This window comes from Haemorhous mexicanus, chromosome 22 (genome assembly GCF_027477595.1).
Source record: "Haemorhous mexicanus isolate bHaeMex1 chromosome 22, bHaeMex1.pri, whole genome shotgun sequence".
In the NCBI taxonomy this organism is placed as follows: domain Eukaryota; kingdom Metazoa; phylum Chordata; class Aves; order Passeriformes; family Fringillidae; genus Haemorhous; species Haemorhous mexicanus.
This window is the reverse complement of record NC_082362.1, coordinates 4,521,472-4,548,134: the sequence shown is the minus strand read 5'-3', so window position 1 is coordinate 4,548,134 and position 26,663 is coordinate 4,521,472. Positions and strand designations below refer to the sequence as shown.

At 49.8% G+C, this 26,663-nt stretch overlaps 1 protein-coding gene across 2 annotated transcripts in view; it reads right to left on the bottom strand.

The window, feature by feature from the left end:
* The window catches only part of CAMKK1 (calcium/calmodulin dependent protein kinase kinase 1), a 98,192-nt gene that overhangs the window by 20,869 nt on the left and 50,660 nt on the right, over positions 1 to 26,663 (bottom strand). For both annotated transcript variants that reach the window (XM_059865958.1, XM_059865957.1), the window contains exons 4-10: positions 25,981 to 26,034; positions 18,223 to 18,274; positions 17,555 to 17,688; positions 16,901 to 16,937; positions 14,717 to 14,738; positions 12,169 to 12,257; positions 172 to 371 (exon numbers count right to left, since the gene is read on the bottom strand). In XM_059865958.1, the coding sequence (XP_059721941.1) occupies positions 172 to 371; positions 12,169 to 12,257; positions 14,717 to 14,738; positions 16,901 to 16,937; positions 17,555 to 17,688; positions 18,223 to 18,274; positions 25,981 to 26,034 (588 nt within the window). The remainder of the gene's footprint in view (positions 1 to 171; positions 372 to 12,168; positions 12,258 to 14,716; positions 14,739 to 16,900; positions 16,938 to 17,554; positions 17,689 to 18,222; positions 18,275 to 25,980; positions 26,035 to 26,663) is intronic.

Below are 26,663 nucleotides of genomic sequence, written 5' to 3'. Positions count from 1 at the left end.
TCTGCCCACTGCACAGGACAAACAATGTGAGCTTTGCCTGGACTGGAGAGAATCAGAGCTTCAGTTTTACTGAAGGACAGCCCAAATGTGTGCCACAGTCAGCATGCAGGTGTGGCAGTCCCTCTGTGCCATGCTGGGGGTCCCAGGAGCCCCCTGTGAGCACAGACCTACCTTTCCACTGAAACTTTTGCCAGTCTGGGAGATGGCCTCTGGTGCCATGAAGGCTGGTGTCCCTGCTGTGCTGGAAAGTTGGGCATCATTCCCTTCAAACTGATTGCTGACACCAAAATCAGCAATTTTCACGTGGCCATCATCTCCTAAGAGCAAGTTGGAAGGCTTGATGTCCCTGTGGATGATCTTCTGGTAGTGCACTGAAAAACACCCAAAAAAAGGAGCATGGTTGGCCACAGCAGCCAGCACACCCAGGGGAAACCTTTCCAGGAGGAGGAAAATAAAGGTGCAAGCTCAGGCCCCACACTCCCAGCTGCTGCTGGAGATGGAATAAAATGGTTCCCACAGCCTTTCCTTTTTGGTGCCTCTCTGGGACACAATTCTCAGAAATGCATCTAGGAATTCTGCAAAGAAAAGCCACAAACTCAGGGACAGCTCAGCCAGAGGCAACAACCAAGGCTGCTGGAGAAGGAGAACACTCAGATCCTGCAGATTTGCTTGGTCTCATCACACCAGCTGATGGGCTGGGCCACCTGCTGTATTGAAGGTTTATGGGAGCCAAATGAAGAGGTTCACTTTTAGTTTATTTATTTTGAAACTGCAGTGCTGTGAGCTCATCAAAAGGGGCAGAACCACCTGAAACAGGTGACAAGCAGCTGAGGGCCAGGTTCAGCCAACAGCTCAGAAATGAGTGGGCATTTCCAGCTCAAAAGGTGGAATAATGGAGCAAGCACCAGCACCTCAAAGAGGCACTCTTTATTTGGTTAAACTTCTCAATGGAGCCCACAAATAGAGAAACAACCTCACCTTGCTTTGCATCCCCCCACACCCCACCCTGGCCCATCAGCCCAGCATTCCCAGCACTCCTGCAGCCAGAGCTGTGGCCAGACCTGGCCCTTCATTCCATGAGGCTCCAGCTCTGTCCCACTCCATGAGGGCAGCAGCTGAAGTGCTTGTGCATCCCTTGTACATCTACATCCCAACATGAAACAAACCCTTGCAGAGAGCCTGGAGGCTGGGATGCACTGAAAACAACAACAAAGCCACCTCTCTTGTGCAATGTTGCAGTTGAAAGACATTTTCAGGCCACTGAGTGAAGCAGGGACTTGTAGGGAGGTGGCTGATTTCTCAGGAACTCAGAGAACTTGAAAAATAAAAAAACCCACCAACCTTCAGAACATGAAATGACCCAAAAGCAGAACTGTAGAAAACCCAAGAGACCTTACTGAAGGAGGAGGAGGAAATCCTCTAATCCTGCCCTCCCCAGAGCACCAGGACCCCCTGGCCTCCCTCCTCCCCCAGCTCCAACCACTGTTTTCACATTTCCTTCTTGCCAACAGAGCATGTTTGTTTTTATACCTCCATGAGCCCTTTTCATATCTCCTAGGAAGTACACGTTGGGTGGAGGAAAATGCTGGTCTAACCCTTTCCTGCTTTACAAACCTGACCAGCACAGTGCCACAAAGGCAGCCTGCCCTGTGGAGCATCCCAGTTTGTGCTTTGGGACCAAGAATGAACAAACTTCATTTAACTTTCTGCTCTTTTCAAACCAGCTTTCCAGCAGGCCATGCTTGGGGAGGGGAGGTCACACTTGCAGGTATTTTTCCTGCAAAGCCCTCTCCTCAGTTTAAAGCACTTTTGGGGGATGCTGTCCTTGGCACATTAAAAAGCTGCTCTGGAGATCCAGCAGACAAAAACTTGCTGGAGAGCACCAGTACTTACAACTTCTTCCAGATGTGCACCAACTGCATGGCCAGGCTGTGATGGGAGGCAGTTAATGATAACAGCCTGCCTAGACAGCCAGGATAAACACCCAAACCCTGCAAAAACAGTAATTAGGAGGAAACATCTGCTCAGCAGCAGAGCTGGTGGCAAGCTGACATTTCATTATGGTAATATAGGGAGAGCAAATAAGGGTGAGGGGGGAGTGAAGTTTTCCTTCAAGAGATGATGAGCTGCCTTTGAGGCAGGTGTCTGCTGTCATGCCTGATACCACAGGGCTAAGATTCCAAAAGCCTCTAAAAAAACCCCCAAACAAATATGGGCCATATGAGTACATCCCTGGAGCTTGCCAGAATGTGAAAATTTAAATGTGAAAATGAAGGCAAGCAAGTACTCCAGGCTTTTTGTTATTTCTTCCTCATAGAAAAGTAAAAAACCACAAACACAATAAAACCACAAAGCATTTTCTCTGTCATATAACTGTGTATTTTGTAGAATACATTCCTTGCCTCTGCACCATCTAATGAAAGCTGAGGAACACTGTGGGCAGTTCTCCAGCTGCTGGTCCCCAGCAGGTCTGGACACTGCTGACTGCTGGGCACAGAAACAACAGAGAAATCAGAAACACATCCTCTGCAAAAATCAAAGCCATCAAACAATGGCTCACATGGCAAATGAATATTTGAGTTTCCAGGTGAGAACATGGCAGTTCTGACACTCTGACCATGGGTGCTCACAGGAGAGACTCAGCACAAGAGCCTGCAGGGCTGAGGAGCCCAGGAGGGAGCCTGGCCTCTAGCATGTCACATCCCAGGTGCTCTTAAACACCTGGCATCCACTTAAAATCATACCAGACTGGGATGGGAAGGGGACAGATGCAGAGGGGAGGTGACTGGGAGCAGTGTCCCACCCACACACTGTGAGTGACAGCCACCAAAGTCTCGGGCCAGCTGGCTGAAAAAGTTCTGCTGTCTGCAAATCCCCTTTTCCATGCAGCCTTGTGCAGAGCAAACAGCCATCCATGAAGGGAGAAGGACAGGGCACTGAGCAGCAGCTGGTGTAAATGAGCAAGTGCTCACATCTGTCAAGAAAGGATTTGGTGGGGAGCTGCTAACCTGATGAAGGAAATCTGAAATCCCTGTTCTGCTCTGAAGAAATGTAACTTGAAGTCCCAGCCTGCCAGTTGCTGTGGGAATCCTCCCCTGCACAGCTTTCTAAAACTGCATTTGGGCTTCAAAATGCACAGGCTTATCCTCTGCTGTGCTGTGCCTTGCCACTGGGACAGCTCAGCAGAATGCAGATTAAAATATTCCCCCCAAATGGTTCCCAAGTCTGCCTGTAGGCAGTAGACAAAAGCTGGTTTGTCTGGGAGCTGCAGGGCTGCTCACCTGCAGTACAGCAACACAACTGAGCTTGGAAAAACTTCCCAACCCACCAACTTCTGCTGCCAGTGCAGATCTCCTGCAGATACAGGCTGCAGGGAGAAAGGCAGGGAGCAGTTAATTCAGCAGCACTGGCCAAGGCTGCCTGGATGTGCCTGCAGTGACCCAATCACTGCCCCAGGAGCTCAGGGACAGAGCTGCCCTGGGGGACAGGTGCTGGCAAACCAGCAGGATCTGCATCTCCAGCACAGCACACAGAGGAAAGGATGGTGTTATCCCTGCAGAACTCCAGAGGGAGAGCTGAGCATCCTGGACATCAAAGCCTGCCACCAAGGACACCTTCCAGACTGTTAATGACTGTACAGAAGGGACAAGGAGCCACCCCAAGGGGAGCAGGGGACAGCCACAGCCAGTCTAGCACAACCACCAGCATAAATTAACCCTCTCATTTCACCATCCTGAAGCATTTGGGAGCAAGTTTCATTCTCTGTAGATTTAAGAGCAGCACTAGGAAAGGCACTCTTGTCAGGATTAGTTCAGTGAAGCCAGGACCAGAGGTCCCAGAAACAAAACACTTGTCCTGTCCTTGGAATGCAGGACACATTGTGACACAAAGAGGAGCAGGGATGCATCAGGCTCATTTATTCAATTAAACACCTAAATGTGCTTTAAACAAACATAACCAAAAGAATGATCTGCATTGCTGCACTTCAATGTGCTCCACGAGGGTCTGGGGATTCTTCTTCTTTTAGACCAACTCATGGCCTCCCCTTAGTTCCCTTCATGGGCAACTGGGCCTGTGGCTGTGGCAGCCTGGTCAGAGAGAGAAAACCAGACAAACTTTCCCAGGAATTGTTCTGGGGAGTTTGAGAAGACAGAGACAAAGAATTAAAAACAATCTTGCAGCTGGTGTTTTACACAGTTGTTTCTCATAAGGCATTTACCAAAGGGTGGTTCCTAATTAACCAGTGGCCAACAGGTGTTATTGAGAACAAATCAGGTTCTGGGTGAACAATGTTGGTTATAAATATCAGGAGATTGTAATAAAGTAAGTTTTTTATGCCTTCTCAAAGTCCCCACACAATTCCTAGGAAAGTTTATCTGGCTTTCTCTCTCTGACCAGGCTGTCACAACCACACTGGGACCCCTAAGCTGAATCCATGCCTTTGAGAGAACTTCCAGCTACTCTGTGTCCTGCTCTAAGTGCAGGGCTCTGGGTTTTTTGCTGGCTACAGCACAGAAAGAGTCCCAAAGCAGGCAGAGCCAGTCCTCAGAGCCAGCCCAGCCAGGGGGATGTGGCTGCTGGATGCAGGAAGCCTGGGAAGGACCATCAAATGCACTTGTCTGCACCCCTCCCCAGGTTCAAATCGATGCTGAGCTGCCCAGGCAGAGCATTTAAATTTTCACATTCTGCCACTTTGCTGCAGCTGCTTTGGCAAGCTGACAAAATGGTTCCATGTGTTGTTTTTACCTGGAAAGGGTTTTGCTCTTAAAGCAGGGGTCAGCTCACCAGAATGACCTCCCTGGGCTCCAAACCACCCTGCACTTTCTGTGCAGGCCATGGATTGGTTTTTCTTCATAATGAAAATGAAACCACCTAAGATATCACAGAGCCCTCAGGACAAAGTCTGATTATGCAGCACTCTGGTAAATTTGGTTTTATTAGACCCATTCCTCATTGCAGTGGTAAGGTAACACTATTTCAAGCCTATTTGCATCTGGATAACAATCCCATGGATTCCTAGAGCATCATCCAGGAAAAGATCTCAAATGTGTTAGAAATCCTTATTTATTAATCCTCACAGCCACCCCATGGACAGCAGGCAGGGCAGGTGAGTGCCTGTGCACTACATTTTACACAACTTGTGTTAGAAAGCCTGACCAGGGATAGCTGAAGTTGGATTTAGTCAAGACCCAGAGCTCCAGGGTGCTCAGAAACAAGGAAATGATGCCTAAAAATCTGATCTGACTCCTGAACTTGGGCATGGAGCACTCTGGCCTAAAACCAGCCTGCTGAAGGCTGATGCTGTGGGGATACAACCTCAGAGGAGAATTCAGAGCTCGCAGGGTGTGAGCAATCCTTGGGAAAGGAGCATCCTTCCCCTGTCCCTCCTGATTTCAGACAGAGCTCTAGCAGGCATGCTGCACCTACTGCACCTACAAAACCCTGAACTTGGGTGCTCAAATTCAAGCCCATATGAAAAAACTGCCTAAAATTAAAAATCTTCCTGAAAATCTGATTTCAGACAGAGCTCTAGCAGGCATGCTTGCACCTACAAAACCCTGCACTTGGATGTTCAATGAAAAAACTGCCTAAAATTTAAGGTCTTCCTGTAAATCTGGCTTTTTAGGGCTTTTCTTTTTTTTTTTTTTTGCTTGTTTGTTTCTTCACTACCATGTGTTTGAACCGAGTTGGCAGCAGCAGCCAGCTGTGGTGCAGTAGATGGGGCTGGGGAAAAGGGAGGATTTTGGGGAAGTTCTCTGCTGCTGGGCCAGCTGGTTCCTATCTGTGCACTCCTATCTGGGTCTCCACAGCTCTGCCAGTGCCTCCCTGCTCCTTAGCAAAGCCATCATTCCTTTCTGCTCAGTCCCTCAGCTGACCCAGGTAGGACAAAAGAGCCATTTCACAAATACTCCTCATTCCAGGCTATTCCAGAACTTTCACTCAGAGGCAAATGCCTGGGATCTGTCTGCCAACCAATCCACTAACCAGGAGTGAAGACCCAAGGGGAACACGTTTAGAACTGGTAGAAAGAGATCTTGCTCCTTAGTCCTTTTAGAAAAGGCACTTTTCACTGCATTCCCCTCTGGAAACCTTGGAGATCCAGCAGGTTAACACAAACTTGCTAAAGCTCATTTAGAAATGATACATATAAAACTTTGCAATGCACTGACACATCCTGCTATTTACTGAGGCCAGTGCTGAATTCTGCTTGATTAAAACCAGAATCCCATTCCCATTCAAGGACAAAAGAAATCCATATGGAGCTACTGCAGAGCCTGCTTAGTATTGCTCTCACATTGGCCCTGTAGCAAGGAAATGATTTAACACCCTCCCAAGGAAACTGCTGTCCACCATCCAGAGCTCAAAACAGATGGCTGCTCATCCACAGGGCTCTGCTGGGGAAGGGCTGGAGGGGACAGGGGGGACAAGGGGAACACCCCATCCCATGCCCAGCTCCCTGCAGGGGCAGGGGAGGATCCCAGCTGTGGTGTTGTCTCCTCTCTCCACTGTTTTGCTGCTCTCTGCTGCACCCATTAAGCCTCTGCCCCTTGGATAAAGTTGCTGAAGCCCAAAGTTTTGCACCCCCAGCACCACCCAGCCCTTTGGAAGAGCTCAGCTTCCCCTGGGCTCCATTTCAGCTGAGCCCCCTGCTCCTGGCAGAAGCTGTGGTGTGGATGCTGCCAGCAGGAACCAACAGGAACGGGGACAGGTAACCTTGTCAAAGGCTGTCCCTGTGCACCAGCTGAGCACAGCCCTGTCACTTGTCACCAGCCCCAGGGGAGTGCAGAGCTCCCTGCCAGGGCTGCACCCACCCCCAGTGCCCCAGGGCACAGCAGGGACCAAACAACCTGCACAGGCTGTGCCAGGGCTGTTCTAACCCTGAGCAGCCACAGGACTGCATCAAACAACAAAAATCAAACTGCCTGATCTGAAGAGGCTCCAGCAGATCTCTCTGATCTCCCCCACCAGCTAATTACTCCCACTCTTGTACAGTCCTTATCGATCAGGATCAGCAACACTTGCAGCTCATGAAAGGCTTTTTTGTTTGGTTGTTATCAGCTAAGGAGAGCTTGTCTGGATGTGATAAAACACAAGCCAGCCTCTCTTCTCCTGGTGGTGTCATTATAACACCCAGAACCTTGCAGCTGTAGCTCTCACCTCAACCTGCTCTGTTTGAGGAGCTCCAGACTTGTACAGGCACCAGGCAGGGACAGAGAAGAGGCAGGTCCCCATTTCCCACATGGAGCAAGCAGCTTGCTGGCAATCACAGAGAGCCTGCAGCAGCTCCACCACAGACTCATATCCCAGCTCTGCTGGCCCACACCAGCCTGAGGAACTCACCTCTGCCAAGAGCCAAACCAGACCAAACCATCTACACCACTGATGCCCTAGTGCACCCACCCTGCACTAGATACTCTTCAGAAGACTCAAGCCTGTGTTGGCTCATTTGCTTAAATTTCCTTTAAGATAATGGAAGTTATGTATTGATAACCAAGTTTCTTATCTCAGAAAAGCCAGCTTTGAAAAGCCAGAGCTTTGTTCAGGCTGCAGGCTCAGCATGCAGGGCCCTGGGTCACTGCAGAGAGCTGCTGCTGGAATTTCCCAATGGCTTTAGCTGCATGTCATTACCCCACAGCTCAGAGGAGACAAGCCTTCCTCTGCAAAGGGGAGACCAAAACTGCCCCCCCTTAGACACAGTCACAGGAGAACAGCAGCTTTTACAGAGAATGCAGGAAATAAGGTTTTTTTCTCGTGACTGGAATACTGAGCTGGCAGCTCCAGAGCAGCAGGGACAGTCACTGTGCTTCATCTGCACTGTGCAAGTCAGCAGGGCTTTCCCCTGGGCCACACTTGTGTGTGCTCTGCACTGTCTGCTCCTGGCCAGTGTCACTGCCAGCTCCTGCCTAGACAGCCCCTTTGTCTGCTTATTCTTATTCCTTACTCAGGAAGGAATGAAACTTCTTCATGAAGATTCTACTAAATGAAGATTCTCACGTCCCAGCCCTAAAATCAAGCTGGGATACCTGGCTGGCATATCCCTCCTGCCTGCTGATGAAGCATGGTGACCATTTCCTATCAACAAATCCACTAGCAGGGAGTGAAAACCCAGAGGGGGCACAGACAGAAGTGGTAAAGAGGTCTTGCTCCTTAGTCCTTTTAGAAAAGGTGCTTTTCACTGCATTCCCCTCTGGAAACCTTGGAGATCCAGCAGGTTAACACAAACTTGCTACAGACTCATTTAAAAATTATACATATAAAACATATCTACTGAGTATGAAAGCAAAATCTGCCCCACTGGAAGGGAGAGTGAAGTTTAAATAACCCCAGCCAAGCATTACTAGAGGGGAGTTGAAGTGGCAATTGCACATATCCCTAATTCATAGAGATGCTTAAGCACATGCTTTAGTTAATGACACAAATACTCCAAACCTTCCCATCCAAATGATCCAAACTTTCCCAGCAAACTTTCCCACCCAGAGTGGTGTTGGCACCTCTCTCCACTGTTCTGTTGCTCTCTTGCTGCACCCATTAAGCCTCTGCCACTTGGATAAAGTTGCTGAAGCCCAAAGTTTTGCACCCCCAGCACCACCCAGCCCTTTGGAAGAGCTCAGCTTCCCCCTGGGCTCCATTTCAGCTGAGCCCTGCTCCTGGCAGAAGCTGTGGTGTGGATGCTGCCACTTGAGCACCCTCTGGAATTGCCACCCTGCTGGCACTTACACAGAGGGCAGGGTGCCCTCCCAGCTCCTGAGGGGGAGAGCAGGGCCAGCAGCACTGGGGAGGTCCTGAAAGTGGGAGCAGAACCACCTTCCTGTCAAGGGCCCATGTCACCAGGAGCCCAGTGACACTTGGATGTGCCTGAACAACTCCTGACACTCCATACAGCCCTGAGCCAGGCCTGGGACAGGGACACTAAACCAGAGCTCATCAATCAGTGACACCACCATGCCTGAACTCCAAATGGATTGCCAGCCCTGCAGGGGCCACAGGAAGGGAGACTCAGCCATGGGCAGCTCTCCCTGACTCTCAGACCTTGAACAAGGCTGGGACTGTGCTGGTGGCAAAGTGCACTCCTGGTACTAAACACACTAAGCCCAGCCTAACTCAAGTGACAGCTCTGTGCCATTGTCTGGCTCAGGGAGCTCCTGGCTCTCTCCAGGGCTCTGTCCCAGCCTCCCACCTTGCCTAAGCCAGGCTTCCCACCCAGCTCTCATCACCTGGGCCACTGCCTCTCTCCAGACTTCCCCCACAGCCAGCCCTCTTGCAGGAGGTCTCCACCCCAGGCAAACTCCATGAAAGAGCAGTGAGGGCAGTCCCCAGACACACAGTGGTCACAGACCACCACCAGTGATGTGAAAGGTCAGCCCACATCTCCCACCACCTTGGCTCCCCTTCCTGCTCACTGTTAGCACCTCTCAGGCTCCAACAGGAATCCAGGTTGCAACTTCCAACCTGATGAACCCCAACCAACAATGATGCATTTGCTGCTGTGATGACTGGGAGCTCCAAGCAGCTGCATGATTATTGAGCCTCCCAAATTGCACAACAATTATGGATGCTTACATTAAAATTACCTTGGAATCTCTGGATTGCCTGGCAACACTTTTCCTTCAGCATGCACAAACAGTGCACTTTTCCTCTTAATTATATAATAATTGCCATGCATTTACCCAGCAGTTCAGAGAGAACACCATTTTAAACTTTCATTTGCTAATAAAATAAGTGGTTACTCAATGGTCCAAAACAAAGCATCCCATTGTTCTGTTGCTGGGAGTGCTTGGGCATCCTATAAATTATTGCTGAATTTAATTCTCTCTGCTTAAGACTACCCACACTTGGCTGGGTTTTTTTTCCTTGTGTACTAAACTCAAAGTCTCCTCTGAGCAGGAACTGTTCCTGCAGCAGCAGCCAGCACAGCAGAGCCTGACTATCCCAGCTGAGGCACACAGGCTCTGCTGCAATCTGAATGCTAATGGGAACATAAAAAGCTGCATCTTCATCCTTCAAGCTCTACTCAAAGACAGGCTTGAGATTCCCATTCATCTATTAACTTCTACCAACTTTCTGGGGTGACCTGACTAATTTTGGCAGCACCTGGAAGCTTCAGGACTGTCAGACTTGCAAACAGTGATTTCATTCCCTGCTGGTTTTAGACAAGAGATGAGGTGGTGCTGCATTTCAATGTGGAGAGGGACTGAGACCCTCAAACCATGTTCCTCTGCCTCAGCAAGGCCCATCATGCTCAGAGACTTGTTCTCCCCCAGTGGCTGAGAGTGAGTAATTCCTCTTGGGTTACTCTGGCTCCCTGGTTATTTTGTTTGCTATCCATGAGGCATTGTGTTTTTAGAGGGAGAAAATACTCACTTCCTGTCCAGCACTTCCCTGACACTTAGGATTTTACAAGCCTCTGCCATAGCATCCCTTCCCGAGATAATTTTCCAGTCTTAAGAGCTTTGGTCATACCTCTGTACATGAGATATTCCAGAGCATCCTGATCCTCCTTCTTGGGCCTCACTTCTAGGGAGTTCTGCTTCTAAGACAGGCTGAGCCAACAAGCTGCAAATAATATTCAGGATACTCCTTGTCTGTACCTAAGAGCTCTCAGAGATCCAAATAACTGCACAATACCATTTTCTGCTTTCCTCTTTCCTTCATTCCAAATAATTCCCTAAATCTTGTTAGCCTTGCTGAGTGTCACTAAGTAATGGGCTGGCATTTTCAAGAGAAGTATCCAGAACAAAGCCTGAGTGAGAAGAGATAATTTAGAGCCCATCACATTGTATGTATTTTCAGTGTTGTTTCTCTCCCTCATGCATTATCCTGCAATCAGAAATACAAATTTTTATCTGCCATTTTATCATGCCATCACTTGCCATCATGGCATTTTCCTGCCACTCTTCCCAGTCAGTTCTAACACCCCTCCTGAATAACTCAATCTCTTACTGCTCTCTACCCTTCTTCTGGTCATTCAGGAACACACTGAACAACCCAGCCCACATGATGGGTTCCTGTTTAACTCTACTGGTGACTTGTCTCTGTTGTGGAAGCTGTATTCCAACTTTCTTGATTGTCTAATTATTGATCCACAAGACCCCATCCAACCTAAGAGATTTAGGAGCTGCTTTATGAGCTACTGTTAATGGATCCAATTAAAAGCTGTTTGGCAATTAAAACACAAGGTAATAACCTCTCTGCCTCATCAACAGCCCCCCAGGGCCAAGATGCCCCTCCCCAGCTGAGCAGGGTGTTGGACAATCCCCTTTTCTGACCCAGAGATGGGGTAACTGAGAGGTGTTTTAAAAACTTTTTATTCTATTTTCAGTCTCATAAGAAGGGTGGGACAATACAGATGTTATAATTCACACTATCACAATTAGAAGCTGTTTCTTAATTACAATACACTAGAAGTGTTTCTTGTTTAGCCACACCATGCTGTGAATGCTTTAAAGCAAATCACCTGAAATTACTTCTTGTGGGTCCTACTACAATGCATCTTTCAGAGTTCTAGTTCTCCAAAGTATCTAGTTGTGGCATTCACATTCTCTGAAAAAATTCCTTTGCCCAGGGTTTTTCTCCTGGGAAGCTGAAAGGCAGCGAGAGGCCTCAGAGAAAAGGAAAACAATTCTGATCTCATTGCTTCTCCTGTGCTGTGCTCCTGTGGAATGTGTTTGGAGATTGTTCACCCACAGGTGATTGTTCCATTGCATTCTGCTGGGAGTTGTTTTCACTCTTTGGCCAATCAGGGCCAGGCTGTGTCAGGGCTCTGGAGAGAGTCAGGAGTTTTCATTGTTATCTTTTTAACCTTCTGTAAGTATCCTTCCTGTATTCTTTAGTATAGTATTCTTTAATATAATATAGTGTAATAAAATAATAAATGAGCCTTCTGAGAACATGGAGTCAGATGCATCATTCTCTCCCCTCGTCAGCAGACCTGCATTTACAATATCCAGTCCTGTTTGCAAGGCCATCCTTTGAAAGTCCTTTCTAGCCCCACTTCTCTCCCAGCAATGTCTGTCCTATTCCAGGGCATTTCCAAGTCAGCATTTCTCATCTCCAGGTCTGCACACAGATGCCCACTGTCTGGCACTTCTGGCAGGCTTGGAGAACTCTCCATGCACCCCTTTCCCCCCAGGGCCCGAGGCAGAGGCTCTGCCAGGGCTGGGTACTCACAGTACTCGATGCCCAGGACGATGTCTCGGAAGTAGAGCCGAGCCTGCTCCTCGCTGAAGGGCTGCTCACTGGGCACCTCCATGACAGGCCTGTGGGGGACAGGGACAGCCACTCAGTGCTCTGCACAAGGCCACCAACACCCCTTGCTGGAGCAGCTTGTTCTGCATCACCACGTGCCAGCACCCAAAAGGAGGGAGGTGCTGTGACAGGGCAGAGATGGGTGTCCCTGCAGGGGGATTGCTAATCCCACAGAGGAGCTGGAGCACCACTGGCAGCTGGAGCAGAAGAGCTGTTCCCAGCCTGCCTGGGCAGAGGGCTTCCCAACAGTGGGAGAGTTATTTGGGAGGCAGGGCAGAAGCCAACTGACACAAATTGCTCACCCAGACAAACAGTCAGGATTGCAAGGATCAGGAAGCAGATTAGAATCACAATTTGTTGGCACAGACATTATTGGCTAAATATTGTTTGTGAAACCTTAAATGAATTGACTGGGGGGAAGGAGGGGAATCAACCACCCACCAAAAAAACCTGGCAAACAAAACAAACATTCTTTCTGGAGGTGGTGATGCTTTGGTTACTGAGCTTGGCCAGCGATGGGTGGCTTTGCATAGCCCTGAGCCCTCATCATCATCAGGATTAACTGCTGGTGTCTGCACCAAATAAGACAAACTGACAGTCCCAATGAGACAAGAACAAAGCTGGACCTGGCCTTTGCCTTCCTGCTGCAGCTGCCCATGGCTGTGAGCACCAGCACTGCCATGAGATCCCAGGCAGCAGTGGGCTCTGTTGCTGTGCACTGCATGTCCTGCCTGCTGGGGCTCAGTCCTGACACAATCTCATTGTGCAGCTGCTCCAACTGAGGCAGAGTCTGCACGGGAACCACTGGCTCAAAGGTTAAATGGGAATATTTTCTGTGCATTGTGCTGAACTGCTTTAAAAGCCTATTTAGCTGCTCAGGGTTCAGCCACCACCAGAGCTCAGCCATTCAGCCCTGAACAGCCAAGGTTACCTGGTCAGCTTCTCCTCTCCTTTCCTTTGAATGCTGCTACTGCTGAGGGAAGCACAGTCTCCTCTACAAGCCCCTCTTCTGCCTGTGCCTGCTGAAAGCTGAGGGCAAAGAGGCTCTAAGAGCCAGTCAGAATCTGCTGTTCCCCTGTGGATGAATGGCTGGAGCTAAGGACTGTTGCTTTGTTTTTTGATGTTTACATTTTTGTAATGGAGTTTTCCCACGTACTTTTTATGTAAATAATGATTGTTTTGCATTTCTTTTTGCATTTCTTTTTAAAAGAAGAAAAAATTGTTAGATTGTTAGTTTGACTAGTGTGGCTGGAGAAGTAGCAATTTCATCCTCCAATCCATAGTCACTTTTGAAAGTCTATAAATATTAGAGTTCAAAAATAAACTACACTTTTTATACCTTGGATGTTACAGCTTCTTGTTGTTAAGTTCTTGTCCTGTTGCAACCAAGGGCCTCACTGCACTGGGGGCTAACCCTGCCTGTGCTCACAGCTTGGCTTTGCATGTGCACACACATCCACTGGCTGCAGCTGGATTTGACTGAGTGCTCCTGGGACACCATCCTGGCAGCCAAACCCTGCCAGGGAACAGCCCAGTGCCAAAGCCAGGCTCTGTGCCTCTTCCCCTCAGCACCCAGCAGCAAATCCTCCCTGCAGCATTTCCCTCTTCTCCCTGGCTGCCCACTGGATTGATGACCTTCACCTCCCATTTGCTTTTTCCTGCCACTGCTTTCCCTCCCTCTTTTATGCACATTTTTCTGTTGCTGAAACCAGGGAGAAATGTGAGAGCAGGGCTGGCAGAGCCACTAATGGAGTCTAATTGCCTCCTGCCAGGGGCAGCCAGGCTGCACTTGGATGAGCCACAGGTTCCCCAGCCTCAGCTGTTTCCAGGAGCTCCCTCTCCTACAGGTCAGGCATCAGCCTGATCACCAGGGAGACTGGGGAGCCTCTTGCCACCAACCCTCTGGAGCTGGCAGCTTGTTCATGGGGCCAGAGAGAAAAAATCCTCCCTGGGGATCTCCTCCATCCTGGGCACAGAAATCCTGACCTCACTGCAGAGCTGCAGAACCAGTGCAGGTGTAGCAAAGAGCAGAGAGGAACCTCTCACCACCTTATCCCCTCTTCTACTGTGCAAAAGAAATGAGCCAAGAGCACAGCCCCCCATGAGAGGTCAGTGCTGAGGGCAGAGTGAGGCAGCAGGGGCCAAGTAAGCCTTGGTGCAAGCACACACACCCCTTGTGTCAGAGGGAACTCAGCAGAGTGTTGCCATTCAAACCTTTTCTTCCAGGCACCTGAGGAGGAATTGTCATAGAATTTGTTTTCCAGATCAGAGTCTGGCAGCAGGACATGTCCTCCCAGCCCATTTTTGTTCAGCACATCATTCCAGGCTGTAGCAACCTGGAATTTTTGGGTTTTGCCTGCCCTGCAGACAGGGCTTGCCCCACTGGACATATCAAACCTCCATTTCACATGGGAACCTGAGGAAGAACACCAAAATTTTCAACAGAAGGGGTCCCAGGAGGGCTACTTACCCTTTCCTCATGAGGTCAAACACTGCAAGAAAAGGAAATAAACCATGAATGAATGAGAAGAGCAGTCTGGGCTTATTTGTTATTCATCACCTACAAAAACACATCCATTCCCATACCTGCAAAATCAATTTATCTCCACTCATTTCTCTTCCCTCACCCATGACAAGGACACCAGAGGATGAAAAATGAAAATATTCATCTCTTCAGCACAGACAAATATCCCCCCTCCTGCCAGCTCTGCACAGGGACACAGTGGGTGCTAATTTATCACCCACAGTGCTGCTGCTCTGGGTGTCAGCCCTGGCTGATTTGAGCCCTGTTGTACCTCCAAGGGAGGGTGTTTGGTGTGATATTCCCACTAAACTGCTGATAGCAAAGGAGATGCTGTAAGAACATGCTGCTCCATTTCTGCTGTGTCAATCAGCAGCACAGCTACAGCTTTGTCAGAGCCAAACACTCCCTGGCAGGAGCCACTGAGGAGGATTTGCTGCTGTGAGTTGAGGCTTGCAGAGCACATGAGTTTGTGTGTCTGGTTAGGAGGCTGGGGAAAAGTGTTTTATCTGATCCTGCTCTGCAAACAGGAGAAGGATCTGCTTCTCTCTAGAGCAGGAGAGCTCTTTCCCCATGAATTACATGGGGATTTCTTGCACCTCTCAAAAAATCTGAGCAGATCCCCTCCCCAAAGCACTGGGTACAAACACAGCAGGGCAGCCTGAATTGGCTCACCTTGCCCTCCAGAAGCTGCAGCTTGTGGAAACATTTCATCATTCAACCTCTCTGTACCTTTGCAGGTTGCTCAGTGCCTGCTGAGATCCCATCCCAAGTGCTCACAGCAGTGCCTGAACCCAGCAGTCACAGGCAAGGAGCAAACACCTCTTCCTCTACATCTGCTCTGCACTGGGGGCATTTTTGGAAGGAGAAAGGTGCAGTTCTCATCAGCTGGGGCAGCAGCAGGAGGGAGCACACCCGCTTGCAGGAGGTTCAGCCCTGAGCAGTGCTACTCCTTCTGCCAAGGGAGCTGCAGAGGCAGGAGCTGGGTGTGCCTGAACCTGAGGGGAGCCCAGGCAGAGAAAGGGGTGATGGAACATGGACAGCAGGGACATGGCTTCTGCTCATCACTCAGGAACCAGCACAACCTCCAACAGGACCAGGAGATTCCCCACCTGTCCTGCTGCTGTTGCTGCTGTTTCTGGGATGGCTCTCTGATTCCACAGATGGAGCTGGGTTGAGTTTTGGGGTTTTGTCTCCTCTTTGCAGCTTTCTACCTCATCTCTCCCCTTTCCTCCACCCCGAGGAGTTCAGTCCTTCAAACAACAGCCTCAGTCACCCTCCCCACCACGAGTGCCATCACTTTGAGATGCTGCCAGATGCCACTGGGGCTTCAGCCCAAAGGGAAAAGTGGCCTTTCAAAGGCAAACTGCTTCATTTGCTAGGCAGAGTCCTCCTCCAGGCAGCTTCAGAAGTGTCCCATAATTATTTCATGAGGAGCAGTCTTTGAACCTGCTTCATCAGGAAGCAGTTTGGGGAAGCAGAGATGTAAAAGGGTCAGTCATCCCCTCCTCCAACCCATCTCAGAGGGCACCTCAGGGCCTCCCAGGCCTGTCCCCAATGTTTTACCCAAAGGGGGGTTAGGGATGGCTGGCACTGCCAGAGTTTGGAGGAGAGGAAGACAAAATGGGTGAAATTCCCTCACCCTCTGCATAAACACCCAGTCAGGCACGGCTTCCAAAGGTGGGAGTGCTGCTCCCTTAGGAGGTCCTGAGCCTCTGCAGGGGTCACAGCAAGCACTCCCAGACAAGACTGGAGTGACTCTGGAGTCACTACCACCATCCACAGCCTACAGAAGTTTCCCAGCAGGAGGACAAGGAAACCATCCTGCACCCTTCTCTTCCCTGCTGGCTCCAGGACTGGAATCAGCTGGGACAGAGCAGCTGCCAGGTCTTTTCAGTGTCCCCATGGCCAAGAGGTGTGCACAGCTGTTCTGACACAAGGTTGCCTTACCCTACTGCACGGGGCCTTTCCATCCCAGCTGCATTTACAGGCGTTTTAACTTGGCAGAAAACAAAAAAGTCTGCAGAGGTTGGCACAAGTTTCCTCCCGTATTGACCCCGAGTCCTGGCACGTGTCACCTGCACCACCAGGCCCAAGCCCAGATGGTTCTGTTAGCTTATGAGACTCACATACCCATGTACAAGTTGTCCTCTGCAGGATCATCAAGGACCTGAGAGATCACAGAGAAATAAGGAGAAAGAGGAAAAAAAAGTGAAAAACAACAGGGAAAAAAAAAATTATTTTTAAGCAAGTAACAGTCCCAGTACATTGTGCTGGGCTGCAGAACACTGAGAATAATTTAGGTTGATATTTAGAGTCCTGAAGAGTGGGGTTTTGGAGAACAGGTTTTTTTGGGGGGTTTTGGAGGACAGATTTTCCTGTCTCCAGAAGAATCTGGGGTTCTGCCTGTATTTGGAGAAACAGCCTACCAGTAAAGGCACTGCTTGTCCTAAACTGACCTCAGTCAATAATGAAAATGGCACTGGAGCCTTGCACTTGTGCACCTTCCCAGGCTTGTCTGCACACAAGTTCCAGTGACCAAAGCTCACTGCCATTTCTAGCAGCACAGTGAGCTGCCTTCTCCTGGGCACCAGCCCAGAGCTCAGGCTGAGAGTGCAGTTTGTCCCACACAGTCAGTAAGACTTTGCTTGGAATCCCCAGCCTAAATTTCTGAACATCTATATTAAACCAACTCTGGCTGAAGTAGGAACAGCTGAAGAAAAATCCTCTTGTTGCAATACAAACCAGATTTGTTTCAGCATAACTTAGGGTGGAGAAGCAGCTCACCTCTATCAGCTTAACAATATTGATGTGGTCCAGCTTCTTTAGGATGGCTATTTCCTGATAGACTCTGTCCAGGGGTGCCATGGGCTTGGGCTGCTCTCCAGAGGATGCTTTGGACCCTCTGGGAGGAGGCCGACCTGCAAGAGGGACAGCACAGTGAGGAATTCCTCATTTGGCAGCAGCACTGGCCCCTCTGCACAGCCCTCCAGCTGTTCTGCAAGATCTCATCACCTTGTTCTCATCCCAGAGCTCTGCAGGCTCCCAGCTGGAGCTGAGCTCTCCAAGGCCCACTTGGAGCAGCTGCTCCCAGCTGGATCTGGGGCATCCCATGGCCCAGGCTGCAGCCAGGTGCTATCCCAGGGGAAGGGAAGGAGGGGAACACCCTGCCTAATTCCAGTGCTTAATTAGGCCTCATAAATGGTGAACATGGAAGAGTCACCACTTCAAAGAGACTCACAAAAATCAGAGCCAGGCATCCCATTACTGAGCGTGTTGGATTTCCCTGTGGCTGTACCTGCCCCCTCTCCAGCCCCTTTTAACCAGCTCCATTTTCACATTTTCACATGGGCAGCTGTCACAGGAGGCCACGTCCTGCCCCCCTTGCAGGCAATGTTTCTACAGAGAGATCTGGCTGAGGACAGCAGGCAGAGCTCTAAGTGTGAGATACCCACGTGGAAATCCATACTGCTTCAAGAGCTTCTTTTTGGAGAGGACTTTCATGGCCTGGAAGAAGAAGAAAAAGCAGTGTTAAAACTGAACAAGAGGCAAAGAGCTGATTGCTGTGACCTGGGGTATGCTGGGCATCAGGGACTGGCTCAGGGCTGCTCCTCAGCCTAGAGAAAGGTCCTGGTCAGTGGTGGCCACACCAGACAGACACTGACCCAGGCTTTCCTGAAAGCACTAGCCATCTGTTCCATTCATCACTCCTCATGAAAAATTATGATTTATTTTCAAATGAACAAAGAAAAAGGAGCCCAATTTCTGCATTTGGGCCAGAAGCTTGGGGAAGAGGTGGGTTCCTCTGTTTTGGATGATGCTCCAGCTCAGAGGCACTTCAAGGCTGCTTCATCTTATGACTGGTCTTGTATAAGAAGGAAACTGAGCCCAGGCAGATGAGGTGTGGGAAGGGGTCAGGGTAATTCCTCCTGCCATCCAGCTGGCATTAGCATAGTGGCAAAAGGCAATCTGAATTTAATAAGCAGTTTTTGTGCCTCCATCTGCTCTGTGCATTAATAACCTTTTGGAGGGCCACTCCAACCCCCCAAGTGGCCCAGCAGATGAATATTTAATGAGAAACCAGCTCAAGGTACAATTTGCTTGGGAGAACAGTCTGTGCTTCCAGGAGCTGGGATGGTCACTCACTCCTTCCCCTGCCCAAGGGGTTACTCCTGTTAATACAGCATCCCACATGTAATTCCCACTGGAGTGACCCCTACACAGTCTAACTAACCAAGGAGCCCTGCAGCACACAGTCAAACTCCCAGGAATTTTGCATCAGTACCACAGAGGCAGGGTCTCTGCCCATTCCATTACCTGTTTTTAACCCCCATAGCAGGAACAGGTCACCAAAGCCATTCCAGTGAGCTCCTTCCCAAGCTGTTGTTCCTGGCAATGATGGCACCACGTGCCCAAACATCCCCACCTCCCATCAGTGCTCCCAGGTTCATGCCTGCTGAGAGGATTGTTATTTTTGGTACTGATCCATGAAATCCTCTGGATTTGCACCCGTGTAATTGAGAGGAGACACTGAGCAGTGTTTCAATCCTGCCTGACAGCTCCAACCAACTGTTAGAAATGATGGTGTTGAGAGACAGACTCAGAAGTGCTTGTCATTGACTTAGCACAGCTCTGTGTCCAATGCAGGCAGCCAAATGACTCATGGTCTGCTGGAAGAGGATCCAAGATGTGCACAACCACCTCCAAATACGGCCAGGACCGAGCCTGGAGGACTTCCTACGCTTCCCATTTTATCTCTCCATAATGAAAATTTATGAGAAAAATCAAAGGAATTAGCACATCCATTTCTCTTTCAACCCTTGCCAACCCAGGAGGAGAACTCTTCTCTTGTTCCAATCCCATCTTGAGTCCTTGCTGCCTTCTGGCAAGGAGCTTCAGAAAAAGGATGAAATAGAAGATGCAATTTGCTGCTGAAAGCTCCTGAGTTTGGGAGCTTGGGGGCCTCAGCCTGAGGAACTGAACCATCACCAGCAGCCATGCCCACATCAGGACAGTCCTTCCCAGGAGAAGCTGGAGGGAGCAGGAAGGCACAGAGAGGAGCCATAGCTAAGACAGGACTTGCTCTTGGGGACAGAAATGGAAGGAACAGGAGCTCCTGCTGCCACCCAAACTCCCTGAAGAACACTTGAGGGGCAGTGGGGGGTTACTGCATGGCAGGGGAGGTGACTGCAAAGCACCACTACTGTGGAAAGAAGCACCAGGATGTGCTCATACCAGTTTTGGAGCACCAGGATCTGCTGCTGCACAGGCAGGGCTGGGTCAGAAGAGAGGACCTGTCCCAGTGTGCTGACAAACTCAGGGACAAACAGCAAAGTTCATCATGCAACAGGCCAGAACCACTTAATTATCACAAGAGCAGAGAGGAGGGCACGTGGCAGTGAAGCCTCACTTACATTACAGTGAGCTGGCAGGACCAGGCTTCCTCCTGAATGGTGGCTGCTGCACTGGGAGCACCTCAGGGATGCTTCAGCAAACCTCTCCTTCTCAGGGAGGCTTCAGCAAACCTCTCCTTCTCAGGGAGGCTTCAGCAAACCTCTCCTTCCAGGCTCAGTGCCTGACAGAGCCAAAGACATTTGTACTCACAGGCAGAGCTAATTACCCAGATAATGCCTTTCTGATAAAGAACCAGCTCAGAGCCAAGCTGAGGGATTTTCCCTTTGCACAGGCAAGTGTTGCTTCAGTCTTCTCAGGAAAAGAGGGAGCCTGGAGATTTCCTCCACACATCCTCCTCCTGAGCGTGGACATGTCCCTTGGAGAAACAGCAGGAACTGAGTGCTTTTCTCTGGTGTTTGTTTATTAGCCAAGTTTACTGCTCTCTTCCTATCAACCCCACAGCTGGAAGCCACGGGGCAGCTGCCTAAGGGAAAGGAGATCCCAGGTTTATGGAGAGGAGGAATGCCTGTGACTCACAGCAGCAGGACCACGAGCTGTGGGTAATGACAGGGGCAAAAAGGCCATTGGTTTTGGGAGGGAAGGGTGACAAAATTACTGAGCCAAGTGAACTTATCACCTGTCCTTGGTGATGCTCTCACATGCTCAGAATGTCATTTTATTTGCTAAGGGAGAGACTTGTGCTGCAAGGGCAGAAGCCTGTGCACAGTCCCTACCTACAGCTCCCAGGGGAGTGGGATGCTGCCCAAAAATCCCTACTAACCACCTAAACCCTCTGCTAGTGCATGAGGGCACTCTGTGGGAATGCTGAACAGACCAGAGAGTGTTTCCAGCTCTTCTTCACCTGGCCTGCCTAACAACAACATCCCTCAGACAAAGCAGCTGAGAAGGAAGCTCTGCTGGCAAAGAGGAGTGTTAGAACTGAAAGAAAATCCTAAACCAGACAGGCTTAGCTGCCATGGCCTTAAAATCCTGTCCTGGGTTTTGTCCCACCAGCAGAATTCCACCATCAGGCTGTGCCCCATCCACACTGTGCCACCCCAGCAGGGATGAGTCCTGTCCCCAGGTGCCTCCCAGGGATCCTGCTGTCACCTGGGTGAGCCAGAGCCCTCAGCTGAGCAGCACGAGGTGTTGGACTGAGCCAGAGATGCCTTCCCTGCTCCCCACAGCTCTGGAGAGCAGCTGGCAGTGGTTCAGCAGCTGTTACGTGAGCCAGGGGATGGGAAATGCAGGAGCTGTGCCTTCCCTTCCCTCCTGGATGGCAACCAAAGTGGCTTCTCCAGGGGCTGGAAAGTTCAAGGCTTGCTGCTGGCCTTCTCAGCAGCAGCCCTTTGTTCAGCCACTCCTTTCAGAAACTTGGAAAGAATTTTTCCCCACCACTGGGACTTGGTAGGAAACAGCCCTCTGTGCAAAGACTGTTAGGTACAAACAGAGGCAGAGAGCACAATCACACAAATCTTGTTTCTTAGGAAACAAGATTTAAAAAGAAGGATGAAAAAAAGAAAAATCCACTGACAACCTAAATGCTGTTGCCTTATTCCAGCAGCAGCATAACAAATGCCCATCATCACCACTTTTCTTTGCAAGCTGATTTAGAGATTGAAAATAGGAGGAAGACATGACCTGAGGCATCAAAGAATCAAATTCCATCAGCACAATGATTCCAATCTAGATCTCCCCCTGGACACATTTGCCTTTGCTTTTTATTTGCTGCTTTTTCACAGAACTTGGCCTTTGATTTTTCCCTTAGTCATTGTCAAAGCATCTCCTTCAAACTGAGACACTGAAACCTTTCCAGAGTGAAGGGTTCCTTGGCAGAGCCCCACAGCTGTGACAGCTTCATGTGCCCCAGGAGCAGCAGGGCCCTCTGCCCTGGCAGCCAGCTCTGCTTTCCAGTGGGGTCTCCTCCTTGGAGGGAGCACTGGCTCACACTCCTGGTGCAGAAATTCCAGTTTCCATGGCCTGACACATTCCCTGCATCCAGTGATGTGAGCCAGGACACTTCCCAGCCCTGCCAGGCTCTGTGGTGCTCACAGCAACCAAGGGCAAAGCTCTTAGAAGCACTCCCTCATCTTTAATGGAAGGTAAAAAACCCACAAAGTAAACACAACCCATCTACATCTTTTCCCAAATGTGGTGGTTGAATTTTTTTCTTGAGAGTTTTTCCTAATTCTAGGCTAGGTCCAAAACTCATTAAAGCAGCAGCAATCTTTCCTTTGGCTTTGACAGGAGCTCTATTCAGTCCTTGCTCCCTATAAACTCTGCCTTTTTGAAGGGAGCTAGCAAAGGCTCCCACACCTCAGCAAGAATCAGGAGCCACACTCTGAATTATACCCCTAAATAATTTTTTTTATTATTATTTTTTTACAATGTTGGTCCTTGTTACTGCAGCACACTAGCTTCAAGACAGTAAAGGCAGCAACAGCCTGGCCTCATTGTGAACCACTGCAAATGAAAATCAGTTATAGAAGCAGAATATCATAGAATGATTTGGGTTGGAAGGGACCTTAAAAATCATCAGTTCCATCTCCCTGCCATGGGTAAGGATCCCTTCCACTAGACCAGAGTGCCCCAAGCCCATCCAACCTGGCCTTGCTCACTGAAGGAAATCACCAAGGGCTGATTTCTCCAATTACTTCTTACTGCTTTTCACCACTGAGACAAAAAACACCCTCCAGAGCTAAATCTGGGGGAAAACAAACACACAGAAAAGGCCCTTCCCAGCTGTTAGAATCCCAAATGCTTCTCTTAACTGCTGGTGAGAGTCATTAGGCACCCCTGGGTGCACTGCTGAGGAGCAGGGATGGGAAGGACAGCAGGGCAGGATGGAAGCTGTCTCAGCTCTGGGAGAGCTCCAGGGTCAGGCACAGCAGGCAGGTGGAGAGCTGAGCAACCATTAGCCAGTGATGCAATCAGCTGTTCCTCTGAAGCTCTGAAAAGTCTGCCAGCTCCTGAGCTGCATTCATGTCCTGGAAAAGCAGAGGGGTCTCCTCCAGCAGCTTGCCCTCCAGAAAACAAGCACAGCTGGCTGGGAGGATGAGGGTGCCAGGCATGTGGCTGCACAGGGGAGGGGGACAGCTCCCCCTGCCCTGCCAAGAGGGGAACAAGGACAAGGGACACAGAGTTCAGAGTTCCCTCCCAGCATCACCTTCCCAGCCCAGGATCAGCTGAACCCCAAAAGAAGGATGGGGTGAAGCCAAGAGCACATCCCTGCAGGGCTGGCACTAAGGGGGTCTTTGTGCCCTGCCTGCCCCCAGGTGAGGCTCAAACCCCCCCAGGCATGGTGCCCCTCCTGGGCTGCAGCACCTTTAAAGTGTTTGCTTAGATTAGAATCCAAGATCAAGTGGGGATTAACTAACACACACCAGGCTAACCTGCACACAGCCTTTCACTTTTGGTTTGGATGTGACCAGCTAAATCTGCTTCCATGGGGTTAATCTGCACCCAGAACAGGGACAGGAATGCAGCAGGCAGTGCAACCCTACAGCCAGCTCTCCCCTGCTGAGCTGCAAGAGATGCCCTGCCCACCACTGGGCACCTCAATGGCATTTCCTGAAGAAAAGGGCAGTGCCATGCAAGGATTGTGTAGGATTACACAATCCTTACATGGCAAAATGTAAGGATGACAATTTTAAAAGGAAAAGTATTTTCAGCTGGCAATAAACATGATTTATGGATGTGATGCATTCCCACTCTGTGCTACTGGTGCTGGCATGCCTGTGCTGGTGGGACAGATGGATCAGGGAAGCCAGGGCTGGCACCATCACTCTCTGCAGAACAAACCATCCTGCTGCAGGGCATGGCAGGGAGGATTTGGAGGGCAGCAGAGAAAAGGAGCCATTGGAAAAAGCTCTGGTGCAGCTGTGAATCAGCTTGGAAAGGATGGGAGATGGAAAGAATTGTGGCTCCTTTCCTTGGCCAGCTCCAGGGCGCCTTGTCCAGGTTTTTGTCTCATCTCTTCCATCCTTCATTTCAAGACATTCCTGCTGCAGTTCCAGAAAGGCTGAGGAATACCCACAGGCACACAATTCCCACCTGACCACTTCAGCCTGGTGTGTCACTTGTAATAAAGAGTCAGGGAGGAAAAACTACCTGGGGAGCAGTGGGGAATAAGCAAGCTTTATGTTCCACAGCACCTTCTTGTTGCCCTTTGTCCCAGCCTGCCTGGCTGCTCTGCTGGGCCTTTTTCATCCACAGGCAGGAGCAGCAGCAGCACACTCTCACCAAATAGTGTGGAGCAGCAGGGCTGTGTTGGGTTGAGGTTCAGCAGCACTGCAAGCACACAGCTCAGCAGATTCCTGCTCTGGCATCCATCACAAACTGCTGGAAGTTCCTTCCAGAAGCCTCCAGGCACAGCCACACATAGCAAGGAAATTTTCCTTCCTTCCAGCTCCTGCTCTCAGCCTGAACAAAACAAGCCACAGGGCAAGCCCAGGGACATGAGCACATCTGCAGGCAGATTTCTCAGGAATTCCAGCTGGGATGGTTGGGATTCAGCTCCCTCTGAAAGGGGAGGCCCAGAGCAGGAGCCTCCAGCACAAGCAGCCTTTTGGAATATGAAACTCTCCAACTCTGGCTTTGTTAAACCCCAAGATTTGCCTTCAGTCTTGCACCCTACACCTCATGCCCTGGCAGTGAGCCTGGTTCAGTGTCCGTCAGGCATCCCCACGGGGGTGGGATGCAGGGAGCCTGGCAGTGCCCAGCCACAGCACACTGCTCAGCCTTTTTCTGGGAAACTGCCCCATTTCCTCACAAAACACCCCTGCTGTGGGATTCACATTCTCTGAACCTGAGAGAAGCAGTGAGAGAAGCAGAGAGAGAAGAATGATCAAAACAATCCTTATCCCATTGGCTGCTCCTGTGTTGTGCCTAAGCAGAATGCAACGTGGAGATTGTTTGCCCACAGTGATGGTGTTGTGGTTCCTTGGCAGTCAGGGCCAGGTGTGTGTGTGTGTGTTGGGACTGAGGGCTGACAGTCACCAGATTCTGTGCAGGGTTGAGTGCTTGGCAGATTCAGTTCAGATGTAATGTAACATAGTGCAATATAGTATAGAATAATATAGTGTAATAAATTAATTAATTAGCCTTCTGATATTCATGGAGCCCTCCTATCATTCACAGAGAAAAGCAGGGCACATCTTCCCAAGAATATTTCTGAGATTCACATTCTCTGAACCTCAGTGAATGATCAAAACAATTCTTATCTCATTTGCTGTGCCTGTGTTTGTGCCAAAGTAGAATGCAAAGTGGAGATTGTTTACCCACAGTGATGGTGTTTTGTTCCTTGCCCTGTCAGGGCCAGGTGTGTGTTGGGACTGTGGGCTGACAGTCATGAGATTCTGGGCAGTTGGGTGCTTGTGCAGATTCAGTTTAGATGTAGTGTGATATAGTATAGAATAATACAGTGTAATAAAGTCATTAATTAGCTTTCTGCTGACCATGGAGTCAGATGCATCATTTTCTCCCCATCGTCGGGCTTGCCCTGATTTACTGTATCCTGCTCCTTCCAGGCCAGGCTTCCAACACACAGCAGGTGCTGAACACCACCACCCACATGTCTCTAATTTCAGGTGACCTGTTTCATAGCTAGCAAATGCCAAGGCAGATCAGCAGCATGTTCTGCCTGTTACATAAGGCACCCACCCGTCCCTCCCTCGCAGCAGCTCCGTGCCCAGCGGGAGCCTCAGCTCCTGCAAGCCCCCCAAAATCCCAGGGACACTGCTGAAAGCAGCCAGGCAGAGAGCAGCCAGCTGCCAGGGGGGACAGCAGCACAGAGAGGAGCAGAGCAGAGGCACACTCACATAGTACTTGTCATCGTTCTCGTTGTAGGCCAGCTTCACCACGCCGTAGGAGCCCTGAAAAGGAACAGGAATTGCAGGGTCAGCTCAGCAGCTCCACCTCATCCTCCTGCCTCTCGAGGCTGGGGTGATAGATGGTTTCTTCCAGCCAAGTCTCATAAGCTTTTAGAGATCTGTATCCCACTCAAGATAGCGCAGCTACTTTAGAAAGCATAAAATTAGAGAGATGGCTTCTGTAGTAGTGCTGGAAACAGAAAAAGTTTTAATAAAAGGCAGAATAACAAAACTCTTTACAGAGAAAAACTGAGCCATGTGCAAGAAGTTCTTGCTCCTAGTAAAACACTTCACAAAAGCAATTAGTTTCTTTATTCTCTTTTTTTTTAGTAAATTGCTTAAGTGAGACTTTTTGGCTCCTGTCCAACTGGCTATCCTTAAGTTTGAAGTGAAGTCTCCTAAATTCTATGAAGTGTCTTTTTACCCAATCAAAGAAGAAACTTCTAAGCTTTTTTCCTTTTTAAGGGAACAAAAGATAGTTTTGTCACTCTGTCAGCAGAGAGCACATTCCTGTACTGGAGGACCACAGCTGGGAAAAACCCCAACTCCCAAGGCCCCAGGCCATGCTAGCCCTGAGCAGCCTGCAGGTGCTGTGACCCTACAGCAGGGCTGAATGCTTTGGCTGCTCTGGA